Source organism: Brachyhypopomus gauderio, chromosome 1, assembly GCF_052324685.1.
Source record: "Brachyhypopomus gauderio isolate BG-103 chromosome 1, BGAUD_0.2, whole genome shotgun sequence".
In the NCBI taxonomy this organism is placed as follows: Eukaryota; Metazoa; Chordata; class Actinopteri; order Gymnotiformes; family Hypopomidae; genus Brachyhypopomus; species Brachyhypopomus gauderio.
The window spans coordinates 33,032,524-33,052,483 of NC_135211.1; the positions used below are offsets into that span (position 1 = coordinate 33,032,524).

The 19,960-nt window shown below is 40.2% G+C and overlaps 1 protein-coding gene across 5 annotated transcripts; it reads right to left on the bottom strand.

The window, feature by feature from the left end:
- Positions 1-49: 49 nt before the first annotated feature.
- On the bottom strand, positions 50-16,609 carry LOC143517977 (uncharacterized). 5 transcript variants are annotated; one of them, XM_077010622.1, is made up of 7 exons: positions 16,475-16,609; positions 12,141-12,206; positions 10,231-10,307; positions 9,815-9,944; positions 8,145-8,441; positions 7,856-7,949; positions 50-6,489 (listed from the first exon to the last, which is right to left on the bottom strand). In XM_077010622.1, exons 1-7 carry the CDS (start codon positions 16,569-16,571, stop codon positions 2,034-2,036), a joined length of 5,217 nt encoding a protein of 1,738 aa, XP_076866737.1. In that variant the 5' UTR covers positions 16,572-16,609; the 3' UTR covers positions 50-2,033. The 5 variants fall into 5 exon arrangements, with proteins under 5 accessions (XP_076866737.1, XP_076866736.1, XP_076866740.1 ...); XM_077010621.1 differs by having other exon boundaries at positions 8,145-8,474; XM_077010625.1 differs by having other exon boundaries at positions 8,145-8,474; positions 16,479-16,584.
- Between the last annotated feature and the right edge of the window lie 3,351 nt (positions 16,610-19,960).

Genomic DNA, 19,960 nt, shown 5'->3' on the forward strand with positions numbered 1-19,960 from the left:
TGGAATCCAAGATCACAGGACATATGTACAAAATCAACCAGGGAAACACTTTAAATTCAAGCATTTTATATCGGTTATAGCAAGAAAACGCAAACTTCAAAACAATACACACATAAATCTGTGTTCTCTTTTCAAATATACAAACCCCAAAACTATAAATATCAATAGTTAAAGAGTAAAATGTTCAAGTCTGGTATTCGGTGGGTGAATCAGTTTGTGACAGTGATACCCATAGAACATTAAATATCAATAAAAATCTAAAGATTAATCGCTTTGCATTTACAAGATATGTCTTTTAAAGCAAGAAGAAAATAAGACAGTTGTGCTAAAGTAAAACATTAAAAGACCAAGAAAACAGATACATTGACGCCACCAAATAGCACCCTAAAACAATATTTTTCATAGGTTTACTCCATTTTATCCTGTAATGGAAAAAAATAAATCATTCTTCTAATGGAAGCAAATCAAATTCTTGAAAATATAGGTTTAAAAGCTAGACAACTGGAGACACAATTAAAGTTGGTTCATTTAAACCACATTCACCCCAATTCTGAAATAAGTATGACTTAGCACTGAAACAAAAGTCAGATTAAATTGACACAATATTATCTACCGAGAGGAAATAACTGCACCGAACCTGTACTGTTAGCTGGTGGACAATAGACTCCGAGCCATCACATTTTCATTCTGGTCACTCTACCTGTATTCAACAGTGACTTATTAAGGAAACATGACATGTATATAAAAAAAACTAAAAGTTATTTTCCTGTACAACACTCAGAGGCACATTTTTGTGCATGCATAGACTTCAAATTCTGAGAAATACAAAAGTGAAGCTCTCCTTTTCCATCTCGAGTCAAATATGGGTTAAGTAAATCCATCACGCAAGCACCCACTGTATATCTTAAATAAATAACACAAAACGCCTCACTGCCAGCCTCAGGGCGGAACAATCACAGCCTGCACAATCATCCAAACATTAGTCAAAGATGATCAATAGAATGAAGACAGACAATGAAGACTGGCATTTTAACATACAAAATAAAGCAATCCAACTCTGATCATCAATAATTTAAAGTTAGATATTTCATGCTTTGAGGTTAGCAATTTTACATAAAAGGTTTTCATTTCACTTAGCCAATTACTGGCACCAGTGAGTAAACAGATCTAGTGGAACGGAAACAATGAAAGACAAAAAAACAAACAAACAAACAAACAAAAAAACCAACCCACAAACATAAGACAAACATTGAGACCCATGAACACAACAGCACAACAGAACCACAAGGAAGTTACAGAAAGTATTTTTTATAATATTTAATGCTCTGAGTCAATCACCTATAGGTGTAAAAAATAAAGAACTTGCCAAGAACTAAAAATCAAGTTTAGAAGAAATAAGTGTGGCATTTGCATGAAATAGAACTCACAGATGGACCTTGGCCATGAGGCCCTTGTTTAAACAAAATTACATCTATGTGCAATAAAGATGTTGAGGCTTAAGAAACAGTCTGTTACTTAATAAGGCACATTATCAAATTCACACAAGCACTACTAATTGCTAACAGGAATGATCAATTATAAATATAATTTTTTCCAACTCCCATATACTCCAACAGAAAAATTTGAAACGAAGACCAACGGTCAACCACTTCAAATCTGGACATCAGCGCATTATCCTGTATATCTGTAAAGATGTACACAGCACTGGCTACTCCAAATAAGAGACAGCTCTAATGTCCATGACAAAAGTCTTTCCCCCCTCTCTCATTATATAAGCACAAATGTACATTTGGTTCTGAAAATAGTAGCAAACCTTTGCACTCTGCATTGGTTTTGTGGGACCTCACAAAACAACTTGTATAGTTCCAGCACTGAGAAAGAAGAAACAAACCTTTATAGGAGATATATGTAAAAGGATATATCAATTTGAAATTTTCTTTCAAGCATGTTTTTACAGAAAACTTAAAATCTCGCTTGCTGAGACGAATCACCAGTTTTCATCTGCAGTCTTTATCTGCTCTCGTCTTTTACAATCATTTTGAAGTCCTTGTACGTTTTGCTGATGAGACCAAGGGTTCTGTGCCTCTTTTAGCAGTTGTTTTTAGGGATCCAGTTTGTGTGAGTGTGGCTTCGATCTTTCTTTGAGACCTAGTCAACACTTGGTCTTCTGATAATGGTTTTGTGCTGGCATTCTGAGATGGAGACAGATCAGAACCTTTAGATAGAGGTGACCTTTTAATGTCCTGTTTAGCTTGTGGAGACTTGTCGGTTTTCATCGGTATCTCTTTTTTACTCAAAGTTTTAGTAGCAGTTACAGGGTTGATTTTTGCTACTTTTGGAAATGTCCCCTTTGGTGGGACACCATCCTTGTCATTTAAGTCTCTTAATGCTCTACTGACACTCCTCTTTGGGATCCTCACTTTTACAGAAGACTTTGCTTTTACTTTTTTAGCCAAGGCTTTTACAGTCTTGACGATGGCTGACTTTTGTCCTTTACCTGTGGACAGTTTCTCTTTAGAGACATTCTTTGGCATTAAATGCGCTTGCTTTGTCTCTTCCTGGGAACTCCCCAGGTGTTTTAACGTGTTTTGTTGAACCTGCATTTTCTCACGCATGTTGGAATATTTCCTCAGAATTCTGGCACTTGCTGGATTTTTCACCACAACCGTGCCCTTGTTGTGAGTCTCTGGAAGCTGCGTTTGTATCAGACTCGTGTAGCAGTGAGGTTTTGTGGAAATCCGCGTGGCAGTGATCGATTCTCGTTTTTCTTTACCTTGCGATATGCACACCTCATGTGCTAAAGCTTTAGCAATTAGCCTTTTAGTTTTGGGGTTGCTCTTCACAGGAGACGCAATAGCAAACTTTTTCAGATGCTTTTTTAAGCGTTCAGCCTGAAGACTTGGAAAGACTCCATTGGAGGTCCCAGGCACAGATGCAGAAGTGTGAAAACACAATTGTGTTTCAGATGGAAGTCTTGTATTTACCTTCTTTACGATGACTAGGGATTTAGTTTCAGTTGTCTGCAAGAACCACCGACATATACTGGGAAGATCAAAAGACTTCATAAATAATGTTTGCACGGGAGAGAATTTTTGCTGCTCCAATGACCTTGGTTTTCGAATTCTTCGTTTGCTTTTCCAGATTTCTTTTAGCCTGTCTGCCCTGTTTTTTGGTCGTGGTGCAGGCTGTCCTTCTTTATCCATCTGAACCCACCCTTTCTGCATCTTTTCGAATTTGGTATTTAAATCCGAAATCAAATGTCTGTTCTCTTCTCCATTTAACACCTCCAAAAACCTGGACTGACTAGGAATTGCTGGACTGGCAAGTGGTACGGTAACTGAAATTAGTGAGTTTTCAGGCAGAGAAGAGTCCGCCGTTCGGCCCTTGAAAAGCTTATCGGTTTTGCATTTAGCAATGCTGGGATTCTGTTCTGCCTCCAAGTCTGAGGAAGGTGTAGAGATTTTAGACAATCTTGGAGGTCTCTGAGAAAGTTTTTTGATCTTGGGAGGTGTTGCGGAGTGATCCGGCTTTTCAGCAACAGAAGTATTGCTCCTTCTTAATGACATACGGCCTGGGCTTTCCGAAACATTTCCAACTGTTAAAGCACACGAGTTAGTATTGGATGGGTGTTCTGCTACTGAAACATTTCCACTTCTTAGAGGCATATGTCCAGTGCTCTCCGTTTTCTTACTGGTAATGCTGAGATCCTCACTAATCGTTTGTTCAGTGAGAGAGCTTGACGCATCTGCAATTACATCAAGGGATTCTTCTGTGACCTGCTGGACAGTTGTGCTATTTTTGCTCCTTTGGGGTGGACGCGTGGCAGTCTCTGAACTGCTTTTATTGGGAAAAACACTAGAATCTTTGCTGACAACGTGTTCCGTGACACAGCTATTCCTGCTTCTTAAAGGCATCCGCTCCAAATGGCCTCCAGTGGGGGGACAGCCAAAATCTCCAGAAATTATTTGATCGACCACCCCGCTGTTCCTGTTTCTCAGTGGCATTCGTTCACTTGTTTGTGTAATATTTTTGACAGCTGAACAAGATGCCTTGCTACTAGGTTGTTCAACTTGACTAGTCCTATTTCTAAGAGGCATTCTTTCAGGAACCTTTAATGACTTGCCAGGGACTTTATTTTCAAGTGATTTATCAGCCTCAGGTCGAGAAACCCCCACATTTTCAGCCAAATCATGCGATTCTAGTGTAGGCTCATTTTTTGGGATCTCAAGGACCATCTGCTCTTTGTCAATCTCTGCTTCTTTCACAGTCATTATGAACCTTCGTGTCTTTCGGGCACATACCATATCCATTTTGCTCAAAACATCACTGCTCGTGGCAACTGGGGACCCTTGCGTTCTCTCAACATTCTCTGTGACATTTTCACCATTCTGACCATCCACACAGGGTGCATCGTCTTCAGTAGGTTTCAATTTTAAACATTTCAAAGGCCTTTTAGAGTCTGGAGTATTGAGATCTTGGACATCTGACTGCAAATCGCTGGGTTCCTTCAGACCTGGTGTTTCAGTAACTATTTTTTGATTGCTTCTGCTACGCAAACATCTGTCTGAGAAAGCAGGTTTTGTAATAACCTTTTTTGTACTAAAACCAAGGGTATTCGGCACCAGCCCCTCTTTAGGTACTTCTTTTATTGCAGTTTCAATATTTAACTCTGGCATCTTAGAATCCACAATTGTATCTTGGGTTAGTTTGATATTTTCTGTTTGGAGTTTTGTTTCAGACCTACCTATAATGTGCAATTCTGCATTTTTATCTGTGTAGGTCCCGGCAGGCGTTTCAAGATGTTCCGTTTGTTGTAGGGCCTCTGTTTGGAAATCATTTGTGGTGGAATTCAGCTCTTTCGAATCACACCTTGGTTCTACACCTTCTGGATTTGATCTGTCATCTTTGGCTATATCTGAAGATACTGTGTCAGACAATGACTCTGTTGGTAAATTCTGACTCTGAATCTCGTGTTCTAAGCCATCTGAGATCACATCAGATACTGGGGCCTCTACAGTTTCCTTTGGGGCTTCCACAATTTCAGTGGGCCCATTAATATTTGCCACATTAGTATCCATAGGGTTTCCATGGTCAGGTTCACTATGGTCAGAAACACTGCCAGGTATCCTTGCATTTGAATTCTGCTGAACAGATGCATCATTCTGGTCACTTGCAAGTACAGAGGAAATGTGTTCTTTAATTTGAGTTTGACCAGTTTGACTGGTTTCAACAATCAAATGGTCATTTTCTATTTCAACAACATCACCAGGCATTTCGGTCTCCACTGGCTGATCTGAAGATTTTTTGTTCATCACAGTTTCTATACAGTCTCCCGTGAAGGGTATATCCATTGGAGGTACACCATCAGGCTTAGCAAGAGCATGCTTTGGGGTGACTGATGTAGTCATTTCTGGTACAGGAACATGACAATTCCCACTACCGTTCACAGCAGGCTTGCCTGCCAGCGTTCGCACCGTTTTGATTTCCCAGCATTCCCCAATATACAGATGTCCTCTTGTGCTTTTTCGAGCATTTTTTCGTGGAAGCATACCATTCTGTGATTGACGCTCACATTCAGTAATTGGTTTTCCAACATATACAATATCACAATTAATATCAGGATCATTTATAAGAGGGCATATTAGGCTATCCCTTTGCCGAAGGCGAGATGCTCTCTTACTTTTCCTAGCGGTTCTTGGGAAAATAGGTGATATTACATTTGAGGTCCTTTGATCTGAACAGTGTCTAACAGTAGAGTCTTGGCCATGTGCAGGAAGGCTCCTTTCTACTGTGCAAAATTTAGGCTCAGAGTGTTCATGTCCTAAAGACAATGAAGACACCTCCATGATGTCAGACTCGCTGCCAGTTGCTTGTAACTGTGTGTCAGAAGTGCACAAATCTTGCTCTAAAGTACCACTATTATGATGAATTCTTGAACACACTTCAGGTACATTTTTGGCTTCCAGATTGCCAGAGCTTCTATTTTTTACAATAAGGAGCGTTGGACATTTAGGCTGAAAATTTGTGCTTCCGTGTTCAACGGCCACAGAGTCAGAGGGCAACGAAACATCATCTCCAATACCCTTTCTAAGATCTATAGGAGGTCCAGTCTTGACTGATGGAATCAAAGACCTGTCAGATTTCGAGGGCTGCTCTGCAGGTTCATTACTTTTGTCAAAAGCTGATTCTTGGACTTCGGGCTTGTTTACTGCTCCAGACAACATGGGTGTCTCCTCAAATTCCTGGATGTCAGACTGTTCTTCAAAAATTGCTTGACTGACGTCTGGGGTTGGGGTTTTTTCTGGGAGAACTGAAGATGGCACTTGACAGTTACTAGAAGAAGCCTCAGCCCTGACTTCAGTTTGCAAGAACCCAAATGCATCAATGATCTGCCGCTGGTGATGCAAACAAAGCTTTGCCATGAAGTGTTCCAATCTTGACGATGACTGCAGATCTCTTACTTTAACAAGATCCAGATCCAAAGAGTCCCTTGGGGCACAATAAATAAATAAATAAATAAATAAATAAATAGCTTTCCCACTGTGCCATGTTTACTGTTCAAGTAACATATTTCACTGATAGATGAAAAACACACACAGACAATGAATTACAAATCTGTAAAACTATTCAGAATTTACCGATGATGTCCAGTTTTGTTAAATTATAAAATAAGAAGCTTTAAATTTATTAACATTTCCCCTAAAACCATCTAACTAATAACTAATTAGAATTCATTCAATTTCCAACACCATCTGCCTTTTGCTCAACTCACTGACCTGCTCAGAAATTATGTACCATCCTTAATAATGTTGGTTATTGAATCATAAGTTCTAGTCCCTGCTGCAGAGAAACAATCCCAATGTATGATACTGCCATCATGTTTTTTTGTTTTTTGACTGTGGTACATTTTCTTTGGACATCATTGGTACAGTCTGAATGCATTTAAAAACTACAGTATCTGCCATTATGTTTGCACTCCATTGTATGTGCCATTGTTGATTATGGTTAATAACAAGACAGCCCAAGTTTCAAGTTTGTAAACCCTTCTCAATTTGGATTTCCACACAAATGGCTCCCAAAATGTGATAAATCAAAGGCAAAATAATAAAGCCTTCCTTGACAAATACATACATTGCAGCAATTGTTGTGAAGATATGGTTTAAACATTCATAGGAGTCTCAAGGAAGTGTAAATGGAGTTAAGGGAGTTATTTAAAGTGCAGCGTGTCCAAATGAAATGAGATTTAAGAGATGATGAACTAAAGATTTGCTGAAGATATTAACACTATCATGGGTACTGAAAGATATTCTGGTAGCTCTAAGGACTCCATCAATCCACGGTCAGAAACGGAAAAACAATTAGCACCAGCACCTAAGACTGGGCATCCTACAAAGATTAGCGCACATGCACACTATAAAAAGTTTCAAACGTATTGGCAGGCGTGCTTTGCCACTCTTGGTCGGTGTGTTTCTTGTGGTAAACATGCATTCAATGGGAGGTTACCACTGAGATTGTTTTAAAAAATAAATAAATAAACAATAAGTACAAAACCACACTGCTGCGCAGCTCAAGTTTGCTAAAGACCACCTAGATGCTCCACTAAGTGCAGCTGCTACTGGAACTGTGAATAGATTAGAAAAAAGTTCACATCTTTTAGTAAAATGTACTTTGCATTGTATTTGGAGCTGCATCCCAAAATCATCAAAGCATTCTGGTGCTATAATGTATTAATGAAGCATGATCGTGGGAACATGATGGGTGACAAGACCACATTTCAGATGCCACTTATGGTAAAGTCCAGGTAATTCCAAAGGGCTTACAAACTTTTCCACAACCCTAATCATGATGCACTAACCTTTTACCAGTGGTGAAATTCATATTCATATGTTTTTTAGGAGACACATCATCTTGATTACGATTCTTCTTAATTGAAAGATCCAGAACACCATCTGAAAATTAACAACATCAATGGCAAGAGTTACCCAGAACCAGATGAAACCCAACCTTTCCAAATGGCCATTCATAATTAGTTCTCCAAATTAATCCAGGAATAGGCTTAATCCAAATCCAGAAAATCATCCCTCTAGCCACCGAGACTATAATTTAATGTCTGCCCTCTGAAAATTATAACATTGGCATCATACCTTGTTCAGTGACTTCTGGTTTGACCTTCTTGAGCGAAAGGTCCAATGGAGCGTCTTGGTCTGCCATGAGGAGCTTACTGAGTACAGGGTTCTGCGCAGAGGCGATAGCCGTAGCAGCAACGTTGGGTGACGTGATGGAGCGCGCTTTCAACAAGCTTTGGTCCGTGTTGCCATTGTGCCGAGGTGAGCCCTGAGAATCGTTTGAGGTGTAATGCACCACTAATTGACCGATCATTTGATGCATTGTATCACATGCCACCACGGGTATGTGTGGATCAGGAATCCTTGGTGTGTATTCTGTAGGATTGTTTAAAAAAATAAAAAAGGGTACTGAAAACACAAGAAAAGAAACTGAACAGAGCACACAGCAGAGAAACATTATGTCTGCTTTATATTAACTAATAGAGAAAAAGCCCATCAACAATATATATACAACACACATTTTGTGGTAAAGATGTATGTAATAGGTATTACAGTCATGGCTAAAAATTTAGACTATTTTTAATATATATTTATTTAAGTTTGCTGCTTCCATTTATTATGGTGGCAATTTACATTAGCTCAATTTTTAAGAATGATCGTATTTCATAATTAATCACAAAAAAAGCCAATTTCTAGGTATTTCAGCTCTGCTACCATCATTTCATTGATCTTGTTAGCTCAGGAGAAAGTGCTAACGAGGACAAGGTAGCTGAAACCACTCGGGCATGCTGACTGAATTAGAAGAGACTTGTTGCCATTTGGTGAACAATGCTTTTTCTAGCAAGATTGAACAAACAAACCGAAAATGATGAACAAGTGGCTCGGTGAACAAAATATTGAAATTCCAGCATATCAGGACAAATTACAGGAGTCTTGAAAAGGGTCAACATCAAATACAGTGTCTTAATTTTGAAAACTCGATAGAAACAGTTACCTGTCTGGTTCAGCCCTTTTAGTTAGGCTGTAATCATTTAATGCTGGAGTTGCTCCACTCCAGAAATGTTCACATTTTCTCTGTTCCACATACAATCCCATACAGATTTAACGGCCCCTCTTTTCTCTTTCCAAATGGCTGCCCTCCTACCCGAGAAATTCTGAGACAAGGAGAGACGAACCTTTCCTGCTATTCATCCTGGGCCAGCCACCTCCTGCCTAACCAGCTGTGGATGAAGGACCAACCCACTGCGCTGGCCCCTCACCACCCTGAATTCTTCCCAGCTATGGCTGTATCTCCACGACCCTGGACTACTATTACCGACCATCAAGAGGTCAAGGACTCTCAAGAATAAGAATTACATAGAGAACACATGTATCTAAATACACACAAAGGTGAGTATTATTTATCATTCCCATCACTTCTTTGTTTATGTATCTCTTTAATTGTTTTTTATGGTGACCGGCGTCGGCCAGAAGAGGATGGGCTTCCAGCACACCCCCCCCCGAGTCTTGGTCCCTCTCAAGGTTTCTTCCTCATGCTCTTAGGGAGTTTTTCTTTGCCACTATCGCCCTTAGCTTGCTCACTGGGAGATTGGACTTGGACATGTTCATTGATAGCAACGGACACGGTAATGTGTAAATTCACACCTACAAGGTAATTCTAATAAACATCTATAAGTTTGTTAACTGTATACTGTAATTAAACGGTGCCTAATGATGTTTTTCATCAGGACCCATACACATATACTCACCTTTCCTGTGTAGCACTGCATTGAGAAACTCTTCTACTTGATATTCAAGTCTGGTGTTATAATGATCCTTGCCAAGTAATGGCTTGCCCCCACTTTCCACAATTTTGTTAGTAAGTGCATCTACATGTTCCTGTGGGTTGAAAAGTACACAGAAACCAAGACATAAATGAGCAATCAAGACAGATCAAGCTAGTATAAAGAAAATCATTTCCCACCCCAATTTTCCCTAAACCCCAGGTATGCATCTTTCAAAACATAAAACTTAAATGTGTTAAAGGGCTGGGCTAAGGTAAACAGCCTTAGCCCTGTATTCAGATTTTACTGAATATGCAAATTTGAAAGATAAAATGCTGCTCTCAATGTCAGAACAGCTTAATAATGAGAGGAAAAAACATAAAGAAACAAAAAGAAACTACCTTCACTTTCTCTCGTCTTAAGCAGCAGAAAAGACAATTTTCATCAAACCAATTTGACACACTTGCAGGCTTATAATCTGTGGATCCAAAAGAAAAATTAAAAAATTAAAATTAAACTATAGATGCTAGGAAGGGGAAAATATTTTGTACCCTTAATGTGACCATTTTGTTCTACCTCAACTTGTCAAAAAAATAGAGAAACATTAGGTTGTACACTTTGTTACAGCTTACAACAGCTGTAATTAAGATGGGGAATGCTTTCACAAGTTCTTCCTCTGAAGCACACAAAGCCGTGCCTGGCCAGAGGGGGGGGGGGGGGGGGGTCATCAGACACAATTAACACAGAAATTAAGAATGTAAATAACCTAGTTAACCTAGTTAAGTTAAAGCTGCTATAAGCCATTCAATTTACAGACAAGTGGCTTTACATCTTCATTCTGAACACATTCACTGAAATAGGGGAAATTTTATAGATCGCGGTGGCCTGTCAAGACTGTATTCAGAAGTCTAAATAAATAAATAAATTCCAGTCTGGCTATATTAACTAATCAAGAAACTGTCCTACTGGAACGGTTGCTGCCTGACGGTCAATTATTGTGTGTGTGTGTGTGTGTGTGTGTGTGTGTGTGTGTGTGTGTGTGTGTAGTGCATATATGGACACAAGCTCTCAGTCTGTATATCTTTGGAGAGGGTAGTGTGAGACAAGCAGTGGCTATATGAAATTAACATGGGCTGTAAAGTCCATAGGTGCAGCGTTAATGAGAGTAAACAGGCTAACCATTTGAGGGTCTTTTCAGGTACAGAGAAAAACAAACAACTTGCTACCCTCCCACGAACACCCACATCACTTTATAATGTGGGGTTATCAGTACAAACAAAAATGGCATCACATGCAACTTTTCTGTCCATGAAACATGGCAAGCAAAATTATGGCATAAAAACACAATTAAAAATACAAACAAACACAATACTTAGAAATGTATTCTTGCATTGCTCTGCTTGCTCAGTTTGGTTACTTGTTGGACTTGTTACTACTTTACCATCAGTCCCCTAAACCTTCCCTTGTAACAGCATCTTCAGTGTGGCTCAAGTACTCTGCACTCAGATTCAATAAAACGCTAAGGCTCAACATGGCTTGCCGCTGGCCTTCAAGTCCCCAGGTTCAGCAATTTGTTGCCTTGCAACACCGTTCCTGGTCCAAATCAAAAGGGCGTAGAACGGTAAAGCGTAGAGTCATCATCTTCAAGAAGCCAATCTAAAGGCTTGCATTTGATTCCAAAGCGCATCAACTTCACTATGCATGTTCCCAACTTTGTAGTTTTTGTCCCGAGTCCTGCAACCAACAAGTGCACGTGCGGGAAACTTCTTCCACACAGTAAAGCATCCTGTGGGTCCGCTTCGTGTAGGCTGAGAAAACCAGTGTGCAAAGAATGGCTATTTTAACGAACCTAGCAAGTCCACATATGCCTCCATAGCTTTGAGAATTAACATAAAATATACGTGTTAAAATCATAAAACAGAAGGATGGGTTGAAGCGTCTAACCCTGACCTGCACACATGAAGCAAGCTTTGAAGCTGTGGTCACCAACATCAAGCTTCACACATGGTTCATTTCCACCACCATTAAGGCTGAAGCTGAGGGACACCTTGATTGACTAAATCATGCGTTTGCTTTAGGCTGAATCTGAACAGAGTGGGGAGGCAGATACACAGGGATCCGCTGCCACTTAATTGGCTCTGAAATAACCAACCACAAACCCTGCTGCCATCACTGACCAATGACTAAACAGAAAGCACAATAAAAGTGATGAGGGCAATTAAGAATGAAATGCAGCTTTATCTATTGCAAGGCTGTGTTATGTGATGTCGCACTCTTTTCAGAGTATTTGTTTTTGCACAAACATACTTACCTTTAAAAAGCCTCAGGTCCTCCAAGACTCTTGTCCCATGCAACAGGTCCAAAATCTTCTCAATACCTGCACAGAGGGGGAACTATTGTGAGTGTGTTAACTATGCTGTTATCAGGTGTAAACGGCAAAATCCTAAACTTAAAAGTACACAGATAAGATGCCTCAACCTCTAGTTTGAGAACCTTTGATGTGAAAAAGGCATTAGCTAGTCATTTCTAGTTTGATTGATTGATGTTGAAATCAGCTAAGAAGACACACGCCGGCAAGAACCAAGGGTCACATGAAAGCAAAATTCACAAGAACATTCACAAGAACACCTAAAACACACTGTTGTCATGACAACCCTGAAACCTGCAGTTATGCTGAGCTCAAAAAGTGAAGGTGTCTGCAAAGTAGGGTTTACTCCATGGAACTTTGGTGCAGTAAACAAAAGGGCCACTTCTGCGAGAAAGAAAAATACCGCCTTGGAAATTGGACAACTGTGTTATGGTGCCCAATGAGATCCTTTCGAGGAAATTGATGTGCTGTGTACAAATGCAATATAGGGGATCTTAAAATAATTAAACATTTAAATTAATGAATAAATGCATTCTCCCACAGAGGCCAGTACTAGATAGAGTCTGAGAAACAGCACCACCAGCTCCACTAGCTGACTGGGTATAGCAAGACGACCAAACCACCATCGAGGAGGCCAGCAACATCAAACAGCCCGTCCCATCTTAAACGTTGACCCAGTCTCTCTCGTTTTTTACTTGAGGCAAACACCAGCTGTTTATGCATGTTGAAGCATGCAAACAACTCAGTAATGAAACACTTGCACCACAAGAAAACCTGCTAAAAGAATTCATTATATGTGCAGAAATACTGTGAATAAGAGATTTTCACCCCACTAACATTTGCACTGGTTGTATTAGGTCTGGTTCTCTACAGTTGTTAGCATCCCTGTAGACAGCCGAATGTCAGTAGCCTTCCTTTTTATGTCCCCTAACCCTTGTGTGTATTACCCAGCAGGCGTCCTACATACAAACATCCTGCTGTGGTTTGTTGACATAGGTGGCAAATCGTGTGGTTTTGACTGCCTTGTTTGTACATGCAACACTACATTCACAGAGGGCTGTGTGTTTATGTATGTGTTATGTGAATGTAACGTGTGGCTCACAGAATGTGTACATCAACTGTTCTTTCAACATAGAAAGCACAAGAATGACGAGTATGACTTTGCTCAAAATGAGGCCGAATACAGGAACAAAACAAATGGGTTTGATAGTACAACAGAGCTTGGGACCAAACTGATGAAATGACCAGTGGGCCTATAGCATTCATAATGAACTCAACTTCCTACATTAAATGGCTAAATTATAACATAAAAGGGCTAAAAGGTATACTTGTGTACATTCAATTAGCCTATATAACTGCATCTTGACACTGAAAATGACAATCATTGACTGTTTCTGATATTTGATTTCATCATTTTGTGATGTTGCAAGCAGGTCAGTCTCTAGACAGGCAACTGAAATACACTACCAGTCAAGTCTGGACATTGAAAACAGGGAATATGTCAATCCAATGAACGTTATTAGGCTCTAATAAACAAATATTAGATTCTTTGAAGTAACTGTCCTATATTTTGATGAACGTTTTGCAAACTCGATGTTCTGTTAAACAGTGTGATGAAGCAGCATCTATGATGCTTTTCCCTCACTCCTGAATACATTCTCACATATACAGAGTTCTTGTAGAAAGGACCTAAAGTTCTGAAATAGAACTGCTTGCTGAGGATGCAATTACATTTGTGTGTGTGTTGCCAGTGTGTCTGAAAGGTGCCTCGCCTTGTGTGTGCGTGCACATGCATGTTTAGAATGAATTCATACATAACACCTTTCCCAAATTATATTTGTCTTATAAACAAATTTAAGCATAGTTCTTTAGATTAAAATGGCATTTTTTACTATTCAGAACATGCATATACTCAGGTGTGTCCAAAGCTTTGACTGGTGGTGTACGTTTACACAAACAAAACATTAAAAGCACTATAGTATCTGTGAATACTGCGTTACACAACCCAATTCATATCAACAAAACATCCATGTACTTAAGACAGTCAGCAAGAGTTCTTGAAAAGGAACACTACAGTAGTCTCCACCCCATTGAAGAGCCATTTAACTTGGCAATGCAATGCAGAAATAAACAAGATAACACTGTTTTGCATGGAGGAAACCAGGCCTGACATTTCTGATATATTAAAAACAACCACTTATCATTCTCCAAGTGAGGTCAGGAAGGGGAAATAGAGGGGTATTTTACTACACATGCCAAACTACAGATTCCATGCAGCCCTTGAAAAACTATGCAGCATTGTTGGTTTGGCTACATTGCTAGCTACAAGTACTGAGAACTTCTCAACAGACATCTTGCCCCTTCTTGTGGTACACCCTCCACCTTCTGCACAAACCAGTTTATGATAAGCAGGAGAAGCCATTTTCTGCTGTTCTTCTATCAGAGTTAGTTAGCTAATACTAGTAGGCTACCAAGACCGGTAAATAATTTAGACTAATTGATTTAAAAGCTCCCGGTTTTGATAAATAGTATTCCATCTGTCAAATATGGAGAACATGACCTTATTCTGTTTTGAGCCACAAAGTTGCATGGCAGACTACTGAGTTTTAATTATAGTTCAAAGCCATGTGTGAATAAGATGTGTAACTGGAACAACCAAGACGCAATGAGAAACCAGGACCATTTCAATACGGAGTAACATGCCGGGTTATAATTAAGGCTTAACTGTTCTAAAACTTGCAGACTTGAATTATCCCAAGACATTAATGCATTCCCCATTGACCAGCTGCAATAAAAATTATTTTAGTTTTGTAATAACATTCAGGATGGCCATACAAAGGACTGTGAAAATGCTTTGACTATCAGACTTTTTTCTCTCCAAGCCTCAAATGGTTTATCCTGTGTAATATCGACAACTTTCACTTCTCTGTTGCAAAGTCAGCAAAACAAGTGACCATTAACTCATCCAGAGGGCCTAGAGAACAATCACATTCCTCTAAAACAGATCTAATATAGATCTGAATGTTAATAGACTGAATTTCTCTACTTTTGTTTTGTGCTTTTTTGTAAGTCATACATTTCCTTGGAGAACAGAGCAAATACAAAGTTCACCTGCACACTTGTGGTTTTTAGTGCAGTGGAAGAAGCCTAATTATTCATTCATTATTTCTTAAATTCACCACAAGAAGGATTAATATTTAACACCACATTCTTAAAGAGCAACCAAGTTCTCCATCAAAGTGAAACACAGTACAGTTTCTACCGTATACGCGCAGATATGTGTTCGTAAACTCGTTGTCAACAACTGCCATTCCCAAATGACCAACACAGAGTTTACAGGAGAAGCTACAGCACCCCGAACATTTAATAACCTGATTTAACGTGTCTGTGTCTGAGGTAAACACACCTCCACCTCCTCACCACCGAGTGAACACTCCACCTCCTCACCACCGAGTGAACACTCCACCTCCTCACCACCGAGTGAACACTCCACCTCCTCACCACCGAGTGAACACTCCACCTCCTCACCACCGAGTGAACACTCCACCTCCTCACCACCGAGTGAACACTCCCCTCCTCACCACCGAGTGAACACTCCACCTCCTCACCACCGAGTGAACACTCCACCTCCTCACCACCGAGTGAACACTCCACCTCCTCACCACCGAGTGAACACTCCCCTCCTCACCACCGAGTGAACACTCCACCTCCTCACCACCGAGTGAACACTCCCCTCCTCACCACCGAGTGAACACTCCACCTCCTCACCACCGAGTGAACACTCCACCTCCTCACCACCGAGTGAACACTCCCCTCCTCACCACCGAGTGAACACTCCACCTCCTCACCACCGAGTGAACACTCCCCTCCTCACCACCGAGTGAACACTCCCCTCCTCACCACCGAGTGAACACTCCCCTCCTCACCACCGAGTGAACACTCCCCTCTGTCGCTACACCAGCTCGCCAGACGTGCTAGCTCCCTCCCCACACGGGAACTGCACCCAATTTAAGGCCAAGCGAACCAAATAAAGCAGAATTATAAGTCACGGTTCCGTGATGAACGTCTGAACACGCCCGACAGCCCAAAGGTTCGCAGCTGAACCCGTGACAGTCGCTACACGTCGCAGAAGTGCCGTTAGCCGTGTGAGCTAGCACGCTAGGTGGCTAACGAGCTAGCGGATTAAAGCCAGCCCGTTTCTATTATACACGCAGGACATGATCGGTGAAGCGTCCGCCGTGTCTTTTGTCAAACGCGCCACGTTATAACAATCTTACCCACGCAGCGAATGAGCGAAAACCGCCACGAATCCAAGTCTTGACAAACACCGTGCTTCGTATTTGTGCAAATCTGCCTTTTGCACAAACTCGCCATTTTCTACCGTGTGAGTCCCTCGAGTGCGCGCACGTTGAGTCACGTCGAAAGGGATTACACGTCACGATGCGCGTACACGCTGCCCAGGTACCATTGCCAAACAATTTAAATCGAAACATGTAAATACCTTCAAATCCAAAGTTTTTTAATACTTTATCGTCTGAAAGATAAATAAAATTGTTATTTTATATACTGTCTTTGCTAACACAGTTGAAACCTTTCATGATGAATTTACTGAATATCCAAATTGCTTATTCTTGCCTAGGACTGGATAAATCATTTGACATATTTCGTGTAATGTAATGTGTGTAATGTAGTAGTAGCCTGCAAAAATCTTTAATTGGGTTCTTGCAATAATTACATGGATTTGATTAAAGGACAGAGGATAGCTAGATGTTAAGCATATAGTATATTTGTGTAATAACAGTGTGTAACAAGGTAGTATATAGGTTATGCACACATTTGTAAACACTGGCAAGTCAAATGTGTGGGCCATTAAATATGTTTCTATTATCCACTCCAAAGATTAACAGAATAGGCTGCTCTTTAGCGCAGAGATGAAATTTCAAATGTGTTATTTGGATTGATTTATCTATCAGATAGGAACAGAGTCCCTGTTCAAATCTGTTAGGTTTAATAAATAGTAAATGTAATAATAATAATTAATAAATCACAAGCAAAGTGATTCTGAATTTGTAGCAACTGGTTTATATATCTGGTTATTTTTTTGTTTTCTACATATGGAAAGCATCCTTGGGTATTTTGAAAGGTGATATACAAATGGAACTTATTATTATTATTATTATTATTATTATTATTATTATTATTATTATTATATTTGAAAATGTAGATGGTTAAATCATAACACTCATTCCATAGATCAGTTATTTTCTTTGCATTACCTAAATTCATTGCTGCCACAGCAACAACTGATATGTGATTAATACAGTATCTATTGGTATTAAAATGACAGATCCTTAATTCTGATGGTCTGAAGATATTCAACAACATTGATTTCTACAATGTATTACATCTCTTGCAAGTAATGCAGTAACACATTAATACCAGAATAGGTCAGTCATGAGAAAAGGCATGTGCAGATCAGAACAGGGAGAACTGTAAAATAGTACAGCTGAGCTAGCACCTAGTACAGTGGCCAGTGTATATATACAGGTAAACCACCAATGTACAGACTGCTTTAAGAGCATTATTCTTTAAACCGTTAAAACAGAATATTGTTCCTGTGGGACTAGAAAAAAACAACTACAGGCAGTTGAAGATTTTTTACGTGTAGACAACGTTCTGGATGAAATTGTTGTTGACACAATTTGAACACCGATAAGGGCCACGCTTGTGGGTATAGATCTGTAGCATTCAGCAGGCTTGGGTGTGATGCTGAGGTCCTTACACACATCATCGTGACTGCTAGGACCAGAGAGTAAACATCCAGCCAACAGCGGTCAAGTAATCAGAAACAGACCATTTATAGAGTGTGAGAGGATGGGCAACACAAAATAGTCATGGCAGCAAACACCCTACAAGGTGATCCTAATACATTAGTTATGTTATTTCACTAACCCCTTAACACCCTTCACTGCTCTAATGAGAGTATCTACCATATCGACCAAATACAACAAAATGACCAAAACATTTGCTCCAGAACTTGATTTAGATTATGAAGTTTGATTCAGCCATTAATTCAATACAGTGCCACCTATGTGTCTTCTTTCTGCAGGGTATAGCCCTCTTAAACAAGCACAATTCTCCTGCTTTCATACGCTGCATAAGCACTTCATGGCACACATTGTAACTATCTCCCCACTCTGCGACTCAGAACTCTATTTCCCATCATCCCTGTTCCCGACAAGTCAAGAAAACACCACCTGTCTTCACCAATAAGCTGCTCCAATCCGATCGTCAGCATCAGGCTTCCATGTAAATAAATGTAAATGTGTAAATGTAAATATGCCATATTTTGTCAATTGTGATTTTTACACCCCAATCGAAATTTGTCCTCCGCTTTTAACCCATATGTGCAGTTAGAACACACTCACACACACTAGTGATTACTAGGGGGCTGTGGATCACACGTGCCCAGAGCGGTGGGCAGCCCTAGCCCGGCGCCCGGGGAGCAGTTGGGGTTAGGTGCCTTGCTCAAGGGCACCTCAGTCATGACCTCAGGTCTGGGAATCGAACCCACGACCCTCCGGTCACAAGACCAGTTCCCTAACCGCCAGGCCATGACTGCCCCGTACCACATAGTTTTTTACTTTAGGCAAGAGTATTGATTGAGGATTGATTGAGGATTGATGTCAAGGTACCACTACCTGTTATCAATTCTGATCCACGCATTTAAGCACCTTATCAACCGAATGTAGTTTGAGAAGTATTGCCATGGTTTATCCCTCTGCATACGGAGCAGTGCTCCTAAAGGGCCTCCTTTAAGTTCACACACTGGCTAACACTATACTACAGGATTGATGTCAAGGTCTTGAGCCAGGCACAACTCTTTTGTCATTAGGAACTAACCAGCTACTCTTGCCTAAAGTAAAAAACTATGTGAATATGAGGTCAGTTAAACAGTATAGAACCAGCATGTCTTTCCCTGGTTTAGAGCACTCTGTGTTATGGAATGACAGTGTGGTTTGGGAATTTATAACTGCAAGGGCAAAGGAAAAAATTAATAAAAAATCAAAGACACTTGGAAGACTCAGGAACCAGACCTATAAAAGGTCACTGGGTAAACTTTACAGATAAACAACACCCTTTCAATTCTCAATCCAGTTGCCATCAGACAAACTAGGAACATTTAGAAAAGGTCTTTCTTACCGTATGCTGTTTTCTATTCTTAGTACATTTGGGCTATAACAGCAGATAATCATACAGGGTTCCATGCCACAAGGGTTGTATTGTCACAGACTGGTTGCAGAAACATGACCCAGGCTTTTTCAGCCTCCGCAGCCCCCAGATCTTAATTCTAGAGCATCTCTGGGACATTGTGCTTAGAGAATGTCAGTGCCTCCATCTATTTCATGGCAACTGAGAAGCTCTCCCGTTAGGTCTCATCCAAGGCTCCTGCAGAATGATTTGAACACCTAGTGTAATCTATGCCTCAGTGAAAGGCTAAAGGAGCTTCTAGATGATAAAGTGGCCATTAACTGTACATATACACACATCCATAGGTCGAGCTCTTCAGCCATATTTGCTGTATACTGTAACAGCATTTGATTCCAACAGGGCTTGACTTGCACTGCAGATTATGTGTTTATGCATAATATCATATATAATGTCTGTTTATTTGTTCACAATTGTAGAAGGTGTCTCTTGGTTTTTGACACCTGCATCTAGAAAAAAAATCATTGTACATCTGATACTTGACGAATAAAGCA